The sequence below is a fragment of the Ammospiza nelsoni genome, chromosome 9 (assembly GCF_027579445.1).
Source record: "Ammospiza nelsoni isolate bAmmNel1 chromosome 9, bAmmNel1.pri, whole genome shotgun sequence".
Taxonomy (NCBI): Eukaryota; Metazoa; Chordata; class Aves; order Passeriformes; family Passerellidae; genus Ammospiza; species Ammospiza nelsoni.
The window spans coordinates 29,228,988-29,252,274 of NC_080641.1; the positions used below are offsets into that span (position 1 = coordinate 29,228,988).

A 23,287-nucleotide genomic window follows, 5' to 3' on the forward strand; every position below is an offset into this window, starting at 1 on the left:
CTAATTGCAAATAAATGTAATTAGTCAAATTTTTGAAGGTATTCCAAGGGTACCATCTTCAGTGAAAAGGATGAACTTTTTATTTTGTCTTTTTTCCCATTTATTCCAACATAATGCTTAAATAATTGTTATAAACCCAAACAAAGGAGCAATTGACCCAAGATATTTAAAACTGAAATCCAAATTACAAAAACCTGCATTTTGCAACAAGTGTTGATAAACGGGACACTAATATAAAGCCTTTTTAATTATGCTTTTAACAATCCATTGTTTTTCAAATAGCATGGCTATTTAAAGCCACTGCTAAAACTTCAGGAATATATCACATTTTAATAAGCTACTAATGGGAAGAGGGGTCAGAAAATGGAAGGTAACATAGTCACAGAACAACAAACAAAACCCCTAACTGCAAAGGATAAATTAGTTTTAGCCCAACTATTCATATTCATTCCAGCACCTTTTCTTTACTTTTTTTTTTAACTGGAACATATTGGTATATTTTGCAGATGATGCTTTATTAACTTTTTCAGCATATATTGGAAGGTCAGAGACTCTTTATAATACAGCTGCTTAAAATGGAACTCTGATTCAGCCATACCAGCACAAAGACCTCTAGTTTTTAAAGAAAACCCCAGACGTACATAGCATACAAATTCGACACATATTGTACAGCCACAGCAGAAAACCCTTTTAACATTCAATGTCCGGCTTCACAACCACTGCTATTCTTCAAATCCATTTCCATGACTATTGATCACACCTGCAAAATTCATTCAAACCAGTCCCACTTAAGTCCGGCACTTACCACTACCTAGTCTTAGGAGCAGTACATCCTGGAGCCTCCTGTTCAAGTCTCTGAGCTCTTTCATTTCTGACACGAGTGCCCCATACTCCTTGAGCTTCTTTGCCTGTTGCACAAGCTGTCTCCGCGTTCTCTCAAGCTCCTGTTGAATGTGTCTCATCTCTTCCTGTTGCTGCTGGTAACTCCTCAGCAATTCCTCATAGAGAATCCGAGGAACTACAGCATCGTCCATATTGTTCATGCCTTCTGTAGCCTCCATAAAAGCCTCCTCAGGGCTGGAAGTATTACTGAGACTCATCCCGTTCTGTTTCTCAAGGCGAGCAACAACTGCTTCAATGCTTTTGTGTGTACCTTCACTTTGTTTCCTCCCATCTTGTCTCTGCACGTTATAATAAAAAACAAATAAATTAGGAGAGTGGCAATATTCTTGTCTTCCAAAAGACTAAGACAAAGCCAGTCTGCAAAAATATTTTGCCTAACAGGTTCTTATGGATATAATATGCAGCATAACTAACATGCAGTTGTAACCCAGCTAAATGCATGTACAAACTTCTGAGGCAGCTAAAGGCTTCCTGCATCTGTGCAACACTTACAAAGGCAGTGTATACAGTTCACTTGATTCTGTATCATTAATTTCTTTTTGAAAAAGTTGATCTACATCTCTTTTTCTTTAAAGTTTACCCTTAACATTCAGATTCCTGACAGCAATTGATTTTCTGATAAGCATGAGAAAGAACAACTGTGCTCTCCATTTGTCACCTGTGACGACACCAGAGGTGAAAGCAGCACAGGTACAAAGCTGTTCTGTGAACTGAGGGCTTGTCCTTCCCACACTTTGGGAGACAAAACCTTCACTGAGTATCTCTACAGCACGTGCACCCAACTGCCTGATGCCAGTGACTGAGTTAACATTATCAGCAAACACTGAAAGGGATTTGAAAACACTGAAGCTGGAGACGGAATATATCATCCAGCCTCATCGTCCTTATCAACTGATTCCTTCTATATTAGTACTGCATTGCAGAGGCTTCAGGACCTGGCAACTCTCAGTGGAATTTTACCTTCAGTCATCTGCACAAACCCTACAAATTAAATCACACCACTTTCCTGGGGCCTGGATAGTGGGATTAATATGTGACAGTACACGTAAAGTCACTAAGTTTTACTGGCCAACTAAGAAAAGGCATTTGAATTTCCAAGCAACTGCAAGGAAAGTAAATGCAGCTCACAGAGTAGAGGTGAGAAGCTCTACTCATATCAAATTCCCATACCACAATATCCATGAGTAATGTGGTAGAAAACAAAATTATTTGATGTTACACCTCCAGCATTCATCTTCTAAAAAAACCTAACAATTAAAAAAAGCTGGCCCAACACAAATTCCTTGCGTTTTCTCCACACACAAGGAAATGTACTAATATCGCTCCTGCAGCTGCAAAACACATGAAACCATTGAGCAGTATCTTATTCTGAAGGTTGGCAGACTTTTAAAGAAATAATTTGATATTAAAAAAAAAATACATTTCCATAGTGGGTTCCTGGCATTTAAACCTAAAAAGGCAGCTGGGAGTTCTTATGGAGGGATACAGTCCTGTCAATTCTTTTCAATCACTGCAGTTGGGCAGTCTCAGAGCACCCTTCCCAATGCCAAACAAGCAGTGAGCAATGTCACAAGTGCCACCAAGAACAGCTGGTACAGTTGGGTACTGGTGACTTTTAAGGCATTTAGAGCCAAAGTGGAAGAGCATTGTTGCATCAGTCCCAGGTGGCAGTCACACTGTGCAGACAATATACACAGGCAAACGTCTGACTGCACTTAAATCAGGTTTTGATAAAACATACCCCACCCCCACACACAATGTGACCCAATTTCACCAAACACACTGTTTTAAGGGGATCAAAAGCAAGCCTGGAATTCTTAAGCTAGGATGTTCATATATGCCCCAAGCACTTACAAAAAAGATAAAAAAAGGAGAGGAGGGGAAAAAAACCAGAAAGACTTCAGTACCTTACTGTGTCTAAGCTCCACATCTTCTTCCCCATAATCTGTAACTTCCCCAGCTTCTTCTATGTGATTGAGAGAGAGTTTGGGGATTTTAATTTTCTTCTGCATCACACTGTTCTCAAGGTCAGTTTTGTCCTCTAAAATGTATATTAAAAATAAGGTTTTGTTACATTAATCAGTGTTCTTACTTTCAAATACTACATGATTTAGGCATGACCAGTTACAAAAACCCAACCTCCCATGCTCCAATCCCCTCATAATACCATGATCAAATTAGTCCATGGTGTAAATCCACTGATGCCCACTGGCAATTCTAGAGTTTCAACTGGGGATCAGGCTGGCCCAACACACAGATAAATACAGAAAAATGCCAAGCTAAATTCAAGTGATCAAAAGTGTTGATGAGTGGCTTGTACTATTACCAAAGTAAGAGCTGAAGAGGCTGTAAATAAAACTTCCTGCATTGCTCTAAATTATGTTTACCAACGGTATTTTCAGATTTATAATCCATTGCTGCAGTTCAAAATCTGCTTAGGGTTAAAGTGAAAATAAACTTGGTAATTCATCCCATACTCTAACCATCATCTGTCAGCAGCACAGATCTATTTGCACACATGGCAGATTCTGCTGTTCTGCAAAGTGCAGGGCTGGAAAAGGGAATGTTGCTGGAGAGCCTCAAAGTGCACTACACAAAAGTTGCATCGGAACCAAATCTGTAACAAAATTACTCCACAACCCTATTTCAATAATTAATGGATTTCATCCTTTTTCTTTAGATAATATTGGTGAAGGCCATAAATCTTTGCATCTCATTAAAAATTTAAAATAAAGTATTTCCAAGTCTGTAACATTTTGATGTATCTCAAAATTAGGTATTTAAAAATATTAATCTGAAAATACATTCAAAATATTTTAATATTCCTGAAAAGGTAGAGAGGGGACAGTGAACCAAGAGTCTCCCAAAATGTGCCTGTGATAGGTAAAATTCCTGCAGAACAGACAAGGTCTGAGAAGATTCATTTGCTCCTGGCAGAGTCAAGGAGAACTGCATTTAAACTGTCAAGCATTGCCTTCGTACACCGAGAGCTTATGAACAGGAAAATATTTTGAGTCTTCCTATCCACCTGCAAATTTTATTCTGCAAATGTCCCATGAATATTTTTGAAAGTGCCAAGGAGGATGGCCCCTATGAGTGCTTAGTTGCATTGACTTTTGCTTTCTCAAATTAGCATCTCTCCACAGGACCTCAAAATGGTTTGTGTTGACAGTGTAGGAAAGGGAAACAAAGGTAAATCACTGTTTAATGAGGAGCAAGGCATTCATTAGAAATGAATTACACAGATGAATGCAATTCATTTTGTTACAGATAGAAATGGATCTCTTGTAGGCAAATGGTGATATTACAGCCCAAGGCTATGTAAAAAAAATAGGCAAAGAACATGCAGAATGAGATATTAGACAACCTGAAATGAAACGCAGATGGTAGCAATAAATACTAAGACAGATGCAAAAAGAAACAGATAAACAACAAAAACCAGCTAGGCTTATTTTAGATCATTCTCCATTCCCCAGAGCATCGTGGATGCTTATCCCAGTAAAACAAAAAGGCAATCCAACTGTTTCAGTTTTGAAAAATAAACCCCTATGTTTTCATTTATCTGGAAAATGTAGGTTCATCAGAAAAGTGAGATAAGCCAATTCTAATGCCAGAGAGATGAGAAGAAAATATGGAAGCCCTTCCCAAAAAAAAACAAATAATACAGACTTCCAGACTAAAGGATAGACTGATGGGTATTGGTATTTACTTGGAATTTAAGAATAAATGAATCCATATTGAAAAGGGCAAAAAAAGAAAACCACCAACATTTTCTGTGTTTATGTATTTTGGGGTATTGGATGGATTGAGGAATCCTTTGCTAAACTATGTTCTCTCAATTCCTTGGAGGAAGAACAGCACGTGGATACTGCAGAGCCAGCTTCTCCAGACTGCTTGGCCAAACCATCTTCCATAGGACATAGGACATGAACTCCTCCTTCATTTAAAGAATTCAGATCAGCTTCTGTCCTCTGAAATAACCCTTGGCCTCACAACCAGATGGACACAATCCCTTACTTGACACAGTTACCAATTTGTCTGCTGAGAACTCACTGGGGTCACCAGAAGCCAGAACCACACAGCAACTGGGCAGGGACACAAGGCATCCTCCCCATGGCAGGGAAAGAGACTCTTGAAACAATCAAGGACAGGGCTCACAGAGGAGTAAATGCCTGTGCAGACTACAGAAGTCAGCAAATACTTTCCAGCGAATAAACCAACATTGAAACAAAAACAATGTGGAAGAATAGTAATATTTGTCCTTGATTTTGGCTTTTAAAGTAATTTCAAAATGGTTAATAACACATTCTGTGCACTTAACAATGAAAATGAAAGAAAATATTTAGTTTGGGGTCAAAGAGAACAAATGCAAATTATCTGAATTCTTCATTCTCTTCACTCCACTCAATTTCAGTTTGTTTATAAAATTTATGTTTGCAAAACTTCACTGGTTTTGAAGTTTGTTTAGACATCTCCTTACAAATGCTTAGTTTGTACATTGCTGGCACGTAACTATCAACACAGTTCTCTTTCTGTTCATTTGACTTTTCGTTTTACTGCTTATCTGTACATGAAGCAGTAAGACAAAAAAAAAGGAACTGTTTTTTCCATACATGAAATTTGAAGAAACAATAAGTTTATATAAGTTAAAGCTCAGGAACTTTCAATGCATTCAGTAAGCAAATAAATGTTCCTCTGCCTTCCAACAACAATATATGTAATATTTTTTTACATATGCTCTGGTCTTTGAAAGCTTATTTATACCTAACACAATCTATCCAGTGTGTTGAATATGAAAAGGCCTTTTGTTCTTTTTCTTTTTTTTTTTTAAAGTGCATTTCTAACCTCTGTTGTCTTCTGCATTAGCTGCAGCTAGAGCCAGAAAAATCTCATCCTGAATTTGAGATTAATGCTGGAGTTCTGGCTCTTGTTCTGTAAATATTAATGGAATTTGGGAAGGGGTGGGAGGGAGAGAGTGGAGACTGGGGGAAGGGTAGGAGAAACATGAATATGCATTTACAGCAGTTCTCCTTAGGATGCTCTGTCTCTTGTTGTGGCAGCAAACAAAATACAGGTACAAAAGGACAATCCAGCAAAAAACAACACACCTGTGATTTTGAGTCAGAAGAACACCAGGAGAGGAACCAAAAATATGTACAAGCTCCAATTCAATGCCTGAGGCTACATAAAAGAGAGAAGGGCAGCCTAAAAGCATTGCAACTCAGAGCCTCCTTTTGTAACGATCTAAATAACTTGTCTGGACTTTGTTCCCAGTCATTTAAACCTTGCTGGAAGTTAAAAATTACACCTTCCCCTAGGTGGCTATGATCAGCTTGTTAGAAAGTTGTGGCTATTGTTTTCCCTAGATATGCAATGAGTGGTGCAGTGATATCAATTACTGAGAACTAGCACTTAACATACTTAATTAGGCACTCATAACAAAATATGCAGGGTGGAATGCAAGATACAAGAATGGATTCCCTCTGTTCTTCAGGAAGGGACATTCTGAAAGACACATGTAAATTAGAAAAAACTGCTTTTGTTCACAGAGAACCTGGCATTCTGTGATTCAAGATAAAGAGCAAAGCATGCTGACATAACCATGCTCCAAGAAAAGGTCAGACTTGGAGAGATCTTGGCAGCCAGCTCCTCCTGGTGCTGAGGCACAGGGCTCAAGAGCCAGGGCACATGACAGGGTCCCTCCCCATCCAGATTTGGGAACAGGCAGTCAGGAAAAAGTGAACTGCTGAGGAATTCCACAGTGCCTGGGAACACACTTGGCCTCAGCTCAGTGCTCTAAGAAAGAAAAGCCAAAAAAGCAACTCTGCATTTAAAAATCACTATCAACTAGCAAAGGATAAACTGTTCCTGGAATGCTTTCTTCAATGAGGCCCTCATTCCAGTGTCAGGATGGGTGGATCCAAGCCAAAAGGTGACAGCTTCAAGTCTAGAGGGGAAGGGAACTGAGGCAGAGAAAGCAACTTTAAGAGGGCAGGGAGTTGGTTAAATGCAAGGAGAAATATGTTAGTGCTCTAAAACTGAAAACCCTGTTGTGGGATGTAAAGTAAAACTATGAAAATCTCAAAGTCCCCTTAAAGCATTCCTTACTTTCTAATTTAGAAATAAGGACTGAAGAAACTAATCCCTTCAAAAAAGAGTTCAAATACTGATTTTTTTTCTATCTTTGGAATGAAAGCTGGAAAAATAAAGGAAGAGAGCTCTGCACTCCAAATGGATGAGGGATGGCAGGTCTGGTGTCAGTCCAAAGAAGGGGCTTGGCAATGCCATAAATCTTACAGTAATAAAATGAAAGAACCTTGAACAGAATTCGTCCTTCCCTTAAGCCTTCAAAAAAATTCCACTCCTTGTGAAAAATGATATGCTGACAGATGAAAAAACTTACCATCAGCCTTCCCATTTCCAGGCATGCACCCAGCACATATGGACAACACCTGCACCAGATTCCCCACACACTGCTGCACTGAGCAGCTTTGGTACTGATTCAGCCAGGTTGCTTCTACAGAGAAGGTAAGATCACCTGCCTGGGCAGGCTGTGCACTGGTTACACATCAGGAAAAGCAAAAGATGCACAAGAACCAAAGCAAACACATAAGCACAACAGGGCATGGATTCCTAAGTGCCACTTACACACAAATAAACAATATTCAGTACTGCTGTGACTGAGAAGGAAAACAGCATGATAATAATAATAATTTTTTTAAAAGCCACCTAGCTTATTTGAAGCTGGGAAAAAAAGAACTATAAATTACTTTCTTAGCTAATTTAATGCAAACATTAAAGGAGGACTGGAAGAGGAAGAAGAGATGATATTTCAGAAAATGTAATGATCCTGCAGGCTCAGGAGATATTCAGGATACAAAGCAAGAAGAAATGTGCCTCACAGGAGTACACTGAGATTATGACCACTACCAAGGAAGAAACTGAGAATGACAGTAACAAACACAGGCCAACAGACAGCAGCAGAAATGCAGAAGTTATTTGAAGAGAACAGGTGCCATCAAAACCAATGCAGATAAAAAGGGAGGAGTGTGCAAAGGCAGGGTCAACCAGGTACTGGCACAGTCAATTCAAGAATTCAAGATTTGGAATTTGGATAGTAAAATTTACTACATGGTTTTGCTCCTTTTTTTTTTTTTTTTTTTTTTTTTTTTGCAGACTAGAGGACAGCTTTGTTGGAAGGACAGAGAAAATATTCCAGAAATAAACACTGGGCACAGTGAAAGCACTTCAGAAGTATATTTAGTTGGACATAAAGGTAGAGCTGAGTGTAAGCAACAAAGCAGATGAGGAGTATGGAAGAGACAGCAAGATTTTGGGTTGGGAATGACAAACGAGATTATTCCTCCTCTTGACTCCAAGTTCAAGACAAATGGACAAAAATTGTAGGAAAATACATTGGGACATCCTAAGCATAAACTGAAAAAGATTTCTGCTCAGGGTGCCAGAAAGGGAAGCTGACAGAAAATGTGAGAAAAGTTAGCAATAAAAAGGCAGAGCTGAGAGATGCCATCATCTGGGCTTGTATCACTCCCAAAATTTTAAGAACTAAGTTGTTCTGCAGCACTTCACCAAAAAGAGCAAATGACAGCAACACACAAATGAGTGACTGGAAGGTTGTCTTCAGAGCACAAAGAAGAGTGAGTAAAGAAGTCAGGGAAGAACAACACATCAAGCAGCACCGTGACGGGCAGGGCTGATAAGCACAGGAAGGTGAAGACATGCACTTGAGGAACTGGCCCAAAAGGCTGCTAAATCTTGTGAAGTGAATTTCAATAAAGTCTGAAGAATAGCAAACAGGGTGAAAATAATTCTTAATCAAACTGGGGGAAGGCAAGATAGAACGGTCTTAAACAACTGCTTGACAGATTTAGAGATGATGGGTAAGAAGGATGATGTGCCAGGAGCCTGAACCAGGAGTGCTCACTGATGATGGAGAGAAAGCCACACCTGCTTCATAGAAAGGCACTAAAGAAGGGAGAGAAAGATTAAGGAGCCAAAATCCTACAGAAGCAGAGCACAGATTATATAAACCTCTTAAATCCTCTCTGAAGTCCTACATCAAGTCTGGCTCTTGCTCATTAATATTTAATACAGTAACACAAGTAAATGCACAGAGCATGGACCTGCTGCTGCTCTCACAAAACCCAAAACAAACTAAAACTAAAAAAACAAACTACCATGCCAGCTACTGAAGCAAATAATGTTCAGGTCTCAATGCAATTTTTCTTCCAGTGGAACAACTGAGATACCCAGTCTAATTCTGGTAGGAGTGACAGTTATTGATATGGGCCACCTATCCTTAGCCAAATTTCTAATGCACATGAGGACACTCAAGCACTTTGTAACATTCTCCTTTTGCATGCACTCACTTATCAGCATTGCTCAGATCTACAGTCTTGAGTATCAGCCCAGATACTCTGCTGCAAGAAAAACCTACATGTATTTTCGTCTTTAATTTCCATTATAAACAGAAAATCTATTTTTCAGTTCTGAAGTGAACACAAAGTCTCATCAAAAATAATTAACAAAAGGCAACACAGCTCAAACTAACACAACTAAAAACAGCCATTATTCTTTGTCAGCAAAACTCTCCCTTTCACTAAACTTTCAGTGATACCAGAACTTGGCTGCAGCACAAACACATGGAGCTGGACAATCAAGTTATGAAAAGACTACTCTGAGAAACAGGAAATCAGGCTCTCTACAACACTAAGGATAGTTTTAATCCTGGTCCAATATTTACTTAAATACTGACCTTGAATAATTCAAACTTTTCATCTTACTGTCCCCATCTAGCTCACTGAAGTGTTGTACAGATTTGTTAATATTTGTACAATACTCTGCACATGTCAAACACAAAGGATTACAGTTATTACAGAACAACTCTCTTAATCCTTTCTGAAACAAGTACACTAATACAGCATTACCATCACATTTAAAAGAAACCCTGAAAACAAGCAGGATGTGAAAATGCCATCCTTTACATCCTTCCTCTGCACCTACACATGAAACTCAACTATGGGCATTACTTTTCAAAAATTGGAACAAAAATATTTATAACAAAGCTATGTAATTCTTTAGAAGTTCAAAAGCTCATTTAAAGAGCTCATCAATCCCAATGCCAGCTACAATTTGTCAATCTGGCTGCCCTCACCAGTCCATCTGTATTAGACTGTACAATTGCACTGGGAACAAACCCTGTGATGATCTGATGGTCACACAAAGCCATGGAGATGCTGTCCAGCAGGTAAAGCCTGCAGAGAACACTCCAGGAAGCCTCCACATCCCTGCCCAAGGAATAAACTCACTATGGAAATACAGGGTAGATTCATGCATTTTTTCAGTTTCCATACAAAAAATGACAATGTGGTTCAGCCTCTACTATTTTTAAAGAAATTCTTTAAAAACACAAATAATTGACTGACTGGCACTTCGGCAATGCACTGGAAAAAATGTTTTACTGTTAAATTATGAAAATAAAAACATTAAGTTACATTTTCTCCCTTTTCACTCCCTTGCAAATTTTAGTATATTTTAATTAGTTTTAGTTACCATAGCTACCATAACCATACTATCTTTGAAGTCAATTTTATTAAAATCCTGAATTTCATATTTTTACTGTATGCTGGCTGAGCTCATACAACATTTACAAGTATAAGTGATGTTAAGTGGTGCAACATAATACTAAGACCATGAAAATCAACAATAGTGTAGGTCACCTGTATTTCCTTCTGTTCCAAAAATAAATTAGATGATTTCTTACCATTAAGGTAAAGTAAAAAGAAAACGTGACTGAGGAACAAGCAGGTCAGTTGAGAAGGGTTAAAGACAAAACAAACAAAAAAATGTATATTCAGAATAAGCAGGGTAATACAGGAAATGAGGAAATTAAATATAAGTGCAAGATCTTCTTGCACAGATAAATCCCAGCTTTTTAATCAGTTTTTACTGGCATTTTAGCCTGCTGATGACATCACCACTCTCCTTAGGGTTACTCCAAACCACGACTTAGAAGTTACAGTTTTAAAAGTTCCAAAATTTTTTTTGCTGCTGCCATTTAGCCTTGTGTCAATGTGCCATAATAAGGCTTCAACACTGAAAAGACATAAACAACACCAAAAAGACCCCACAAATTGTGCCTTTGTGGAAGTCCTTCCTAGCTCAGAGATGGTCCTACACTTGAATTTAGAAGAAGGGAAAAAATTCCTCCACTCTTCATCTTACATGAGTTAAAAATAAACCAGAAATGGATCAAATACAAAATGAGTGTGAAATTTAGCTTTAAATATTTTTCATGAATACTGCCACACTTGTGTTCAGGACTATATTTAGGAGTGTGAAGCAGTTGGTTACTCTGTTAGAGAAAATGATTTGCTGAACCTCTGCATCCAGCCAGCTTTTACTTGCTAAAAAGGTAAAACACAGCAGTAGCATATCAGCTAAGGGTGACAAAGTAGGCCATGCACATCAAATATCACAGTAAAAAATTTTAAAAATGGAAAAAAAAAAGCTATTCTGAACAAGGTTACTTCAGCACTGGCTGAACTGCTGGGCTTAGTTTCTCCCAATGACTGGAGTGGGCTCTGGGTATGGCAAGACCTGCACAGGCACAGGAGGTGACACCACCGTTAGGGACAGCTGGACTGGCTGCCCAGGGACAGTGACCCAAAAGCTCCTCCCAGGTACTCCCAAACCAGCCCAGGAAAAACCAAACTAATTAAAAACAGCCTGTGAGGAACCACTACCAGTACTGGGATGTTTCCTACAACCTCTTCCTGATTTTTCTTTAATCAGAACAACCCTTGGGATCACCTGAGAAGCACCTGCAGGTGCTTTGACATTTTTCCTGGTGCCACTTCTCCCCAGGTCTCTCTCACACACCATCCAAGCAATGCATCCCAGCAGGGGACGGGGACAGGCCCAGAGATTCCTGGGAACAAAGAGGCAGCTGTCCCTACCACAATGGCTCATTCACCCCACTGACTGCCCTGGGAAAGGAAATGGGACATATGGAGCATGCAGGAACACAGGATGGAGCATGGAGACAGTGGCCACAGCCAGGACCTGCTTTAGCTACTCCCCACGCTGAATAAGGCAAGGAGGAAAATCCTCAGAGAAGCTCAAGACTATGGAAATACCAATAAAAGCTTGGATTATAATATCACACATCAAGACAACTTCCTGACCTAAATTTTGTATATTCTTGATAAATCTCTTATTGCAAATTTTTCAGTGTTCCAGAATTTGACAAAGGTCTTTCCTCCATGAAATTTCCATAGCAAAGAAGCTTGGATACACACTTAGTTAAAACACTCTCAACTTACTCAAAACTCAGTCCTAGAATCATCTAAGTTAAAATCGTTCTATGAACAGATATTTTATATCCTTCTGAAATACATAGTAACATCTCACCATGGGCTGCACAGGCTCTTAAAGAAAAAAAAAAAATCACATAACCTACTCCAATAAAAAGTGGAGCTAACATTTTATAAAGGAGCAAGAAAGGATAGGGATGCTCCAGGTATTAACACATTTGCTGGGGCAGTTAAGGAATTGCTGTGAGAATCTGATGGAGATATGTTTGCTATGAAAGTGTGGGTGGGAAATGTTGAGGGCAGCAGCTAGAGAGCACAATTAGTTACTGCAGCCAGGAAAGAACACCTCCTAGGAGAAGACAGTCATTATTAACTTGTTAACAAACATAGCCTGAAGTAGGGAACTTTTAGAAGTCTCTGAAACTCAATTCATTCCATCTAATATTCATCACCTAGAAAAGAAAGAAAAAGCTCCAATGGAGTCATCTAAAGATCATGCTGCTATAAGATGCATATGCTCAGAGACAACATTCTGCTAGTGACTATTAGACAGCGTGGAAAAGCTGCAAGTGGCATATGTGTGTCAAGGAGAGGGACCAGAAAAAACAGCTCTGGAGCATTTTGAGGAGAGGACAGAAAAGAAGAAAAAGGAAGGGTGTGGATGATCAGGAAGACAGACCCAAGCTCCTCCTGAAAAGCTGCCTGCTATTTTTGTATTCTCAACAAGACAGACCAGCTAACATCACCTCAAGACTCTGTAGTCAAACTCCAGGCTGCTGAGCTCCATCTTCCATTCAAGAGCAAGAAAAATTATTCCTTTATTAGCACATAGCATCAGCTGCTGCTAGCCAAATGGTGAACTTGTTAAGGCAAGGGACACTGACTGTAACATGTCTTCTGTGGCTGGAAGGTCTACAGCTACCTGAGTCAGGCCAACCTTTCTGGTTTGAGCCCCAGTCTTTGGCTAATTTTTGACAAAGTGGAAGGTTCCCAGGCCAACTCATCCCAGCAGTTCCCAAGCCTGCACACAGGGACACAAGGGAAGGCACAGCTGCTCAGAGTCCATCTACAGCAGCTCTTCTCTAACACTATCACACTACTCACCACACAATGAAACACAACAGTATTTATCTCCACAACATACCAAGTCTCTCACAATTACCTGATGATCATGAGCATGATCTACACACTTCCCTCTTTTATTTTTCATTTTTGAACTCATGATGCCTTTAGAGCAGCGCTCTCTGCTCTGCAGAAACAATATCCCTCACAAGTGCATTGGCTTCCAACCATCCAACCTCAGCACAAAGGATCAAAGAATTCCTTCTAGACTCTCTCAAAAGAGGACAATTGTTTTATGAACTCTTCACACAACCAGTGCTTCAATAAAGCTTTGCATTGTGGGCATAAACCTGTACTTAGGCCTGTGTGAATTCCTACATTACAAGGGTAGATGTTTGAAAGGTATCTAAATTTCTTTAGACATAATAGGAAAGGAAAACTCTTTTCAAAAGAAAAAAAAAAAAACAAAACATTAATGCATCTTGTATCTGTGTTCTTTTCTTTCCTTCTTTTCTTCAAGTTGCCAGAAAGGAAAAACAAATGGATCTGTTTATCAAACTATGACTAATTTCCACTGCATGGACACTGTTTGATCAGGAAAATATATATAAAAAGCCAGAACTTTGTTTACTTGACCAGCTTTACATGCAACAAAATTGGTCACCATTTAAACTGTAAAAGAACACTTTGCAGGCTCAAAAAAACACATTTTCCCCTCTTATTCTTTTTTGTTGTCTGTTAATTTTAATATCTGAAATTCATTTTAATATCTGTAGCATAACTTTGATCCTGAAGCCTCTTCCCTGTGGGGAATTCTTGGACCAAAGCAGTAAATCCATAAAGTCATTGATGTATGGTTTGTGCAGTTAAGGGTTCCTTCCAAAAAATTCACAATCAACTATGTATATTTTAAATATAAAAGCAACTTTATACACATTATTTTCCTTATTACTAAGACAGGCTAAAAACCTTTGGAATTAAAAGTTCTGTGCTGGTATGTGAAACGTTACTGCAGACTTGCAAAATTATTTTTAACTGAATAAGCAGTTTGTATAACATTACACTTGCAATGTTTGCCACAAAAACTTATCATAATCTGAGTTGGTCACTATAAAGCAAGAATTGTGCTATGATGTCTTCATGAAGACCAAGTTTTCTCTTCAAGGTTTTTAACCACAATAAAACCAAATACCAATATTAACATTTTGGGGAGAAATGAAAACTTCAGAAGTGACCCTTGGTATACAACTTCTGTTGAATTCACCTAAGGTATTCTTACATGGTACAAGCTGGAAAGAAGGAGAGAAGTAAAGACTCTTGGTGTTCAAGTGAGAAGTTTTCCAAGAATGCAAAACCCAGATCTAGTCAGAATACACTGAGATGTGAGAGCTGTAATAAAGACAGCTGTGTGTTTCCTTGTGTTCCTGGCTCAACAGGAGAATTTCCTGTAGAAATTAGAACCTCTGGAGAGCAATTAGTGCAAATCACTAACACAGGTAACAAATCTTGTTCTCTAAAGGAAACAGTGTATATTTGTTTGTTCTGGTTCAAGATACATGAAACAAAGAGAAACTGTACAGAAAAATTCAGGAGGGCACATCTTGGGCAGACACAGGCTCTGCCTGGAACAAGGGAACTGGCAAAGATAAGCACTTGCTGCTGGAGAACTGAGGCAACCTGGTGGGCCCAACATGGGAGCAAAGGTCTAATATATCTAAATATCATTTCTAAATATTTCTCTGGAGCATTTCAGCTGTGTTGAGACAGAGAGGAGGACCTGAAAGGGCACTGCTGCTGCAGGTCCCCAGAGGGACAGAGGAAGGTGAAGTGCAATGGGATGCTGTCTGTGGGAAGAGACCATGCCAACCCTGGGCACTGGGATTGTTGCCTTCCATGGATCCGACAGGGAAAATGCAAGAAACACTTCACATACACTCCTCTGCCACAGGCAGGACAGCCAAAACACGGGCTGGCACAGGACAACAAAAACTTAGCAGGAGAACCCACTCCTCTGCTAGATGGCCTAAGTAGAGTCCTCCTGAACTTCTGGTGTTGCAAATACTCAGAAACTGGAAAATCTTTGCAGGGAACTCATGTTTAGCTGTTCCTGGTTCTTTTGAGGTATTTGTTTATGGCCAATACTAGAAAGAGGATAATGGCAAAAGTCACTGCTGAGCCAGGAACAAACTGGGCCACCACCAGTCTAAACTGGCTCAGGAACGGCTAACTTCTAAAAATAAAATTAGAAAATTACCAGTTTTAGGTGACTTTAACACCAAGTTACTTTGTTTAGACATCAAAGCTCAGCACTGCCTTCTAAGAGCTCAAGACTAAACAAAAGAGTTTTTTTAGCCCATTCCATATTTGGGGAATTAGACAGAACCAGTAATTCGCCCAAACTGAAAAAGTCGGGATAACAATCCAGTGTCCTCTTTGCTGCCCAGACTGACATTTCAAATGGTCATTAAAGTCTTTCAAAAGCCTATTGGGCAAGCCCACACTAACCAGCAATTTGCTACAACCACCCAGTTCCTTTCTATGTCAACTACGACTATGGCAGCGAGGAAACTTACACAAAGTCTTCACGGAAACACTGCCAGAGTCACTATCTGGGGGCAACGTCCTGACAGCACTATCTCACCGGGGCTGAACACCTTCAGATGGCCAAAACACGGGGTTATTTCAAGCATACGCTTGAATTGGTCCCCTTAGCTTGGAGACATTTGTCATCTCTGAACACGAAACAAACCAAAGGCAGCCAAGCCCACGCTCAACACGAGCAGTACCTGGAGGTCTGGTTCCACTATTGGTGAAGTCACTTAAACTAACAAAGCGGACATAAAACAGCACAGCTCACAATTGGCAACAACTGCAAAGGTACACAAATGACTCCATGCACTATAAATAAGCCGTAGACGAAAACCTAAACTTTTTTTTTTCTTTTTTTTTGTTCAGTCTCCACAGCCCCCCTCCCCGGTGGGGGCATCACGGAGGGGTCGCGGCTATTTTGGAAACCGAGCCTTGGGCCCCCTCACGGACCCGGGGCTGCCCCTCCCCACCCCGGCCCTCGCCCCCACCATCCCTCCCCTCCCCTCCCCTCCCCTCCCTCCTTCCCTCAGCGGGGAGGGGGCGGCATCGCCCCCCGCCCGCGGCCCGGCCCGCCCTCACCTGCCAGCGCCAGGATCTGGGCCTTGTGCAGCAGCAGCCGGTCGCCCCACTCGCCGGGGCTCTCGTCGTCCTCGTCCGCCGCCTCCTCGGGGTTGCGGTACACGGTGTAGACCTTCTGGTTGTCGAAGTCCTGCTGGGAGGTGGGGCTGAAGTCCCGCACGCGGGACACGGGCAGCGCGTAGCACACGTTGTCCTCCAGGAACCGCACGAACGCGTACATGGTGCGGGGCGGCCGCGCGGCTCCGCGCCCGCCGCCGTATTGTTCCTGCGGCCGCCTCTGCGCTCGGCTGAGCGGGCCTGGCCGCGCCGCCCGCCGGGCCCCAGACGGCGCCGGCCAGGCGCGAGCAATCCAGCGCGGAGCGACGCGAGCGGGGCGGGCCCGGGCGGGGGCAGCGGGAGCGGCCGCGGCCCCGCTCGGTGCCCGCCGCAAACAGCGCCGCACACAGCCCCGTACGGCCCTGGCCCGCCGCAAACAGCGCCGCACACAGCCCCCTACACAGCCCCGGCCCCGCTCGGTGTCCGCCGCACACAGTCCCGTACGGCCCCGGCCCCGCTCGGTGTCCGCCGCACACAGCGCCCCGCACAGTCCCGCTCGGCCCCGGCCCGCCCCACACAACCCCGTACGGCCCCGCTCGGTGCCCGCCGCACACGAACGGCGCCCCGCCCGCGGCCCCTCACGGCCCCCGCCCTGCCGGCCGCCACCGTGCAGCTCCGCACACCCCCGGCTCCTCCGCCAGGGACACGGGTCCCGCCTCCCCCGTACCATCTCGCCTCCGAGAAGGGCCTCGGGAAGGTGTTTTTGCCCCCAAGTTGAGAACTCCGTACGCGTGTGCCGCAGAAAAAGGCTTTGTTCCAGAGAATCAAGGAGTGGTTTGTGCTGGAAGAGGCCTTAAAGATCGTCTCGTTCCAGTCCTGCTGCCCCAGGCAGGGACAGCAGCCACTGGACCAGGTTCTCCAAGCACCATCCAACCTGGCCTTGAACACTTCCAGCAGGGATTCCAGGGCTGGTGCATCCGTGACTTCCCCAGACAGCCTGTACCACCCTGACCACTCTAAAGCATTTTTTCCTGGTAGCCAATGTAAACTTGCACTCTTTCATTTTGAAGCTGTTCCCCATTGTCCTGTCACTACAAGCTCTTGTAATAAGTCTCTCCTCATCTCTCCTCTTAAGTCTCTTTCAGGTGCTGCAAGGCCATAGTAAGGTCACCCTGAAGCCTTCTCCAGGCTGAGCAATCCCAAATCTCTCAGTCTTTCCTCCTTGGAGAGGTGCTCCATCGCTCTGATCACCTTTGGAGGGGTAACAGAGGGGTGACACGCAGTGGGATTTTTGAGGGCCAGGGCAGAGCCAGCGAGTGCAGGGAAAGGGGCAGGAGGGAGCTGTGTGAGGAGAGTGGATCCTTCCTGGGCTGACAACAGAACCCCACACTCATCTACCACTTGGCAACAGCACTGGAGCATCAGCTTTTGCATGGAGGTCCTCCTGGGAATGCAGAACCACCTGCACTCCATCATTCCCATGTCTTCTCCCAAAAGAGCACAGAGCTGAGAAATGCTGTGCAGGTGTGTCAGAACCAGGCTTAGAGGCGGAACAGGTTTTATCATGAATTCCCAAACTTTTGGAGACTTAGATACAAAGTATGGATGTTTTGAGGTTCACGTATGAAAAGGGTAAAGTGGCAAAATTGCTTTAGGTTCAGAGCAAACTCATACTGCTGTTGTTAGTCCTGAGATCTGTTTTACCCAGCTAGACCTAGGAACAGAACAGTCACATGGGGAGAACTGTGTAATGTAAAAATAGAAAGAAAAAAAAATCACAGAATGATTACAAGAGAGAGGCATCACCAGTTTTTTGTTTGCAAAACACCAACACAAAGTGAAACCAAAATATATCTTCTTTCTGGGTTTTCATATGCCTGGGCATTTGCAGTACTATCTGTGCCCATTGCACTGAGTAAAACCACACTGTGCTTATTTTTCCTGGTTATCTTTTATAGACTTCCTCCTACATGGGGTTAGACCACAAGCTGGAAAACATAGAGTTCAGTTTTGGCTGAGCACTGGCACAGGTTCCCAGAGAGCTGGTGGAGTTTCCATCTTTGGAGGTAACTCAAAACCATCTGGACATGGTCTTGGGCAACCTCTTGAGCAGGGGCTGGATTAGGGGAGCTCCTGAGGCCTCTCCCAGCCTCAGCCATTCTGTGACAGTGCCAGAAACTTTTGGTTGTGCCCAGCAGAAATGTGTCTTAAACAGCACATGAAAACACAAGGCATCTATACAGATGTAGTTAAGCCTATGTAAGTATTTCCCCAACAAGCTGCAACCTTCCCATGCAGTAATGGCAGCTTTATTATTTTAGCAATTACAGAGTTTTGCAAATACTCCAGTTTAAGATTGGGGATTTAAATGGCAGTACTTTATGTTAACAATAAAGTATTGCCAGACTCGTGTGTAATTACAGGCAAATATAACTCTGCTACAAAGTATGGATGACAAATGTATTCTAGTAGCAAGTCTGCAAGGGAAATGAAATTCCAGCAAGGATTGTGTTGCTGATCAAACAATACCAGCTGCTGTCTCCTCTACCTCGTGTTACAGTGGGGTACAGGGAGCTGCAGAGAGATGACAGGACAGGCTGATTGCTGGAATTACTCCATGGACATTGTTAAAATGATATGAACTACAATTTTGTTCTACTGAGTTCAGTGGCCAGTGAGGGATTGGGTAGGCTGCTTCCTGCCAGGACTGTATTCCCTCCACAGCTGAATTCTATTAGGGAATAGGAACTCAGAGCAATGGTAAAACTGGAAATAAAAGGAAACAAAGAGAAGGTCAGGACTCAAAAATTAGCTTGAGTTGGAAGGGGAGAGATCTCTTTGGGTATCCAAGAATGCTTGGATAATTTGTCTCAATGAAAGGAAACCAAAAGGCTTCATGTGAAGGCAGTTAGCATCATAGTGGGTTTGTTGGTTGGTTGGTTGGTTAGTTGATTGGTTGGGGCTTTTGGGGAAAAGGAACATTCTAATCTGGTGTTTAGATTATTTTACGTTTGAATGTTCAATTACAGCCAAGACTGTAAAGATTTTTGCATGAGCAGCAAAAAAATAAAAGGTCTCAAATCCTTTAGGCAGGCTGTTTCACAGTTCTCCACTGAAGGACGTTTTTGGGAACAGATAAGGGTTGGGATGATAAATGCATGTTTACTCTTGGTCCCTTGCACACATGTTGAGCCAGAAGGCATTATAATGCTAAAGAATTAATAATGATTGCATACATTTTTTTCTTCTGCCTACAAGGAACAGTGTTAATTTCTGGCTTTAAAATCTATAAATAATCTGCACTGGTTAGCTGTGAAGCTGAGGAAAAATCCATTAAAGCAGCGAATGAAACACAAGTCACTTGTCACTCCTGTCTTTTGGACCTTTCCCATTTCTACTAATGGTTAGCCAGCTGCTTTAACATGGAGTTGAGATTGAAGTTTAAAGGTCCAGAATTTTTTTAAAGGTATAGATTTTAAAACTCGTTGTAAAGGGAATTACTGGAACCTTACTGGATTTAAATCCCTGAGCCACTCCAGCCTTTTAGAAACAGCACAGCCCTGCTGAGAAGTAAATTGTTGTACTTTCAAAATACAAATGAAGCCTCAGCTGAGAAAGTAATACTGTCACTCCAAGAGTGGAAAAAACACAGAACACAGTCCCAGCCCTTGTGGGACTCCTGAGTGGCTCTTTCTTGGAACACTACTTATATTTTGCTGGTGTTATTTTTCTTGAAAAGTAAAAAAAGCGTTCAAGCAAAAGCGAATGTCTGCAGCTTTCATGTGCACTCTGTGTTTTCACTTAAAGATAGAAAATGAAAAGCTAATCGTTCCGATAAAAGTTATGCAGGTGCCAAATCTCTTTTCCCAGCAAAACATTAAAATTAGGCTCATCATTCACATTATTGCATATTTAGTACCAAATTCTCAAAGGACACCATATTGACTTTAAATCTGCTAAAGAAGAAATTCCCATTTTCTTTTAATGTCCCAGTGGAGGTGCTTCACTACTACCTGACTTTTCAGCAGTAACCATGCATTGGACTACAAATAGGAATCCCTACACATTGAATATGTGGTTTAGAAAAGTATTGTTTCTAAACTTCTTATTTGTTCTCCGGGTAGCGCATTTTTGACCCAATTGTTTTCAAGCTCAAATATACCTTGAAGGAAAGATGAAGTCACAGTTTTTCGGGTAACACTGTATTGGAAAAATGGCATTAAAAGTCATACAGATTAAAGAAGAACTCAGCTAACAGGCACAAGAACTGAAGAGTGTTCAAAGGTTTATATATGTTCAGGCACACAATATACTCACAGTCTGGCTAATTTTTATGAAGAATATGATTGGTAGAGTGGTCAGAAGATACTTCCATTCCATGGTTTGCATTTTTTACCATACAATGAAGTGCAGGACAAAGTCATTTCCATGTATAAATGTATTTTCCTCTGAACAAAGTCAGATACAGCTTCTAGGTGTTTTAAGAGAGAGGGTGGTTGGAAGGAGGGAATCTACTACCCAGACGGAGCATTCCAGAGGGTTGTTCCCCTTTGTATTTGAAAATAAATTTTAACTCTTGAGACACTGTCACCACACTGTGCTTTCAGCATCACAGTGATTACATATAAAAATACAAGCAAACAAAAATAAAGGTCCTTTCCTGTGTGATCCTAGAAGATGGATAAGAAAATATTTTTGTCCATATATAATTCTGAAGCACTCTGTTACCAAGAGTAAGAGAACCTAGATTACACAGATAAATTCTGAAGATTTAATCTTTTCAGATCTATGGTCTTACACCATCCTCAGTCCCAATTCCTCAGAGTGATCTAACTTGTCTCAGGGCTGTAGTCAATCATCTTTTACAGTAAACTCTCACACACTCACAGAATATTCTTTCAAAGAAATGAAACCCAAGGCACATTTCATGGATCCATTGGCATAGGAGACACTTATTTCCCAGCTGGTGCATTCTGTAGCATGAAAAGGTAATGATTAAGCCAAAGTGTCCACAGGAGAAGGCACTTGTCTCACTGTTAATGACTGGCTGGAGAAACCAAGGACCAAAGAAAAAGCCAGACAGTCATTAACTGCTGAAAATTCCTGACCTAAAGGTCATTATTACTATTATAAAATTGGAAAATAAAAAAGTAATTATCGTCTTTGGGTCTTTATATGATTAAAAATATAAAATTCCGGTGTCTGTTGCTGTGGATACTGGTCGGTAAGGTACTTATCTTTCCCATTCTGGCAGGCTATGCAATGGATAGATCTGGGACTGGCAACCCTTCAGGAATGTGTGCCAGACTGTATTTTCCTCTGCCAAATTACAGGTTAAACGTGCCCACAGAAAGTCAACAGGAACCAGGAGACGCTGCCAGTCGGCACCATCTCTCCTCAGTGAGAGCAGCCATTCCCCCACCCTCCCCAGCCCTCTCTGGAGCTGCAAATGACTCTCAAACATTGTGACTTTCAGCTCTACCCTCATGTACCATTCCAAGTACTGCTAAATGCCACCTTTTGCACTCAAGTAAAATGCTGGTTTCCATGTGATAAACTCCTTTCCTGTGAGGAGGGCAGGGAGGGCTCTGTGTGAGCTGACTCGTGCACGGGCTCACCTGTAAAACGCGTCCTTCAGGTGCCATTGCCACTGTCTGCAAAAACCGCTCTGGAGACGATATTGCTCTTGCAGCCCAAATGATCTTTATTGCTACTACCATCCACTGATGGCTTCAGCCTATATATTTTCACTCTAACTGGAAATTTTATTTGAGATTTGCCCTTTCCTATTATAAACCAGACTTTCCCTTGACTTTTGACAGACATTTTACTAATACGACTCTAAAAGTAGCTTTACATACCTAGATTTTGCACCCCTGCAATAATTTGGTTCCTTCTGCACTTCAGATGAAAAAGTGACTTTCTTTCGGCAAAGACTAAAGTCTTTTTGTAACCTTTGGGCTTCAGTGTAAAATATCATTACTAGACACTGCCTGTGATTATGTATGGTTTAGACAGATCCTCTAAGATGATATTAATGACCCTTTTTCATAATATTTTCATTTTGGTTTTCTGTTGTCACATCTGTGCAGCACTGTTCTGTCTTGAACAAGCAGTTGTGTCTTATACTGACAGGGAAAATGATCCTGCAGCCCTTTTCTGCAGAGAGCTATTCTGCTTGAGAGGTTCATACAAGTAGTGTAGGATAGACACAGAAGGAAAGGAGGTCAGCTACTAAAAATGCAGGGCTGCGTTTTTTCCAAAAAGGTACCTCCACATACTCCCACTTTCCTTTAGAAATCTGATTTTAGCAAGAGCGTGGACAGGCTCTAGAGATGGTTCTTGCTGTTTTGGAAGCTTCTGGACAATCAGCAGCTGCAGGAATTGGATTGAGTGAAGGCAGAGTCAAAACTGCTTAAATAGATGTTCTCACAACGCAGTGCTTTTTAATTTATACTCCTGTCATATTCCTTCTAATCCCTTTCAAGACAGGTTTATATTTCATTATAAAGTGAGTTGAGTTTTTAGAAGATGTTCCCAGGACTTAGTGCTCACATCTCACTACTTCAGAAGGTAGAGTTTTCTACTTCTGATGGAAGTGACAATCAGAAATGGACCAGCGGCTCTTCTGAAGAACTTCAACTAATGCGAGCACTTAAAATCCTGTTGTGGAAGGTGAAAGGGAGATAACAGAGCAGGAATAATCCTTGGAATATTTCAGGGAAGTGCCTTCCTCAGCTGTGCATTGTTAATAATCATGTTTAAATTAAAAGAACAGAAAA

At 41.6% G+C, this 23,287-nt stretch overlaps 1 protein-coding gene across 2 annotated transcripts in view; it reads right to left on the bottom strand.

The window, feature by feature from the left end:
* The window catches only part of LOC132077052 (BEN domain-containing protein 5-like), a 554,717-nt gene that overhangs the window by 14,121 nt on the left and 517,309 nt on the right, over positions 1 to 23,287 (bottom strand). The window contains exons 1-3 of one of the 2 annotated variants that reach the window (XM_059478501.1): positions 16,470 to 16,758; positions 2,811 to 2,944; positions 806 to 1,181 (exon numbers count right to left, since the gene is read on the bottom strand). In XM_059478501.1, coding sequence (XP_059334484.1) covers positions 806 to 1,181; positions 2,811 to 2,944; positions 16,470 to 16,689 — 730 coding nt within the window. In that variant the 5' untranslated portion in view covers positions 16,690 to 16,758. Of the gene's footprint in view, positions 1 to 805; positions 1,182 to 2,810; positions 2,945 to 16,469; positions 16,759 to 23,287 lie in introns of those variants that run through there. The other variant, XM_059478502.1, reaches the window with a different exon arrangement.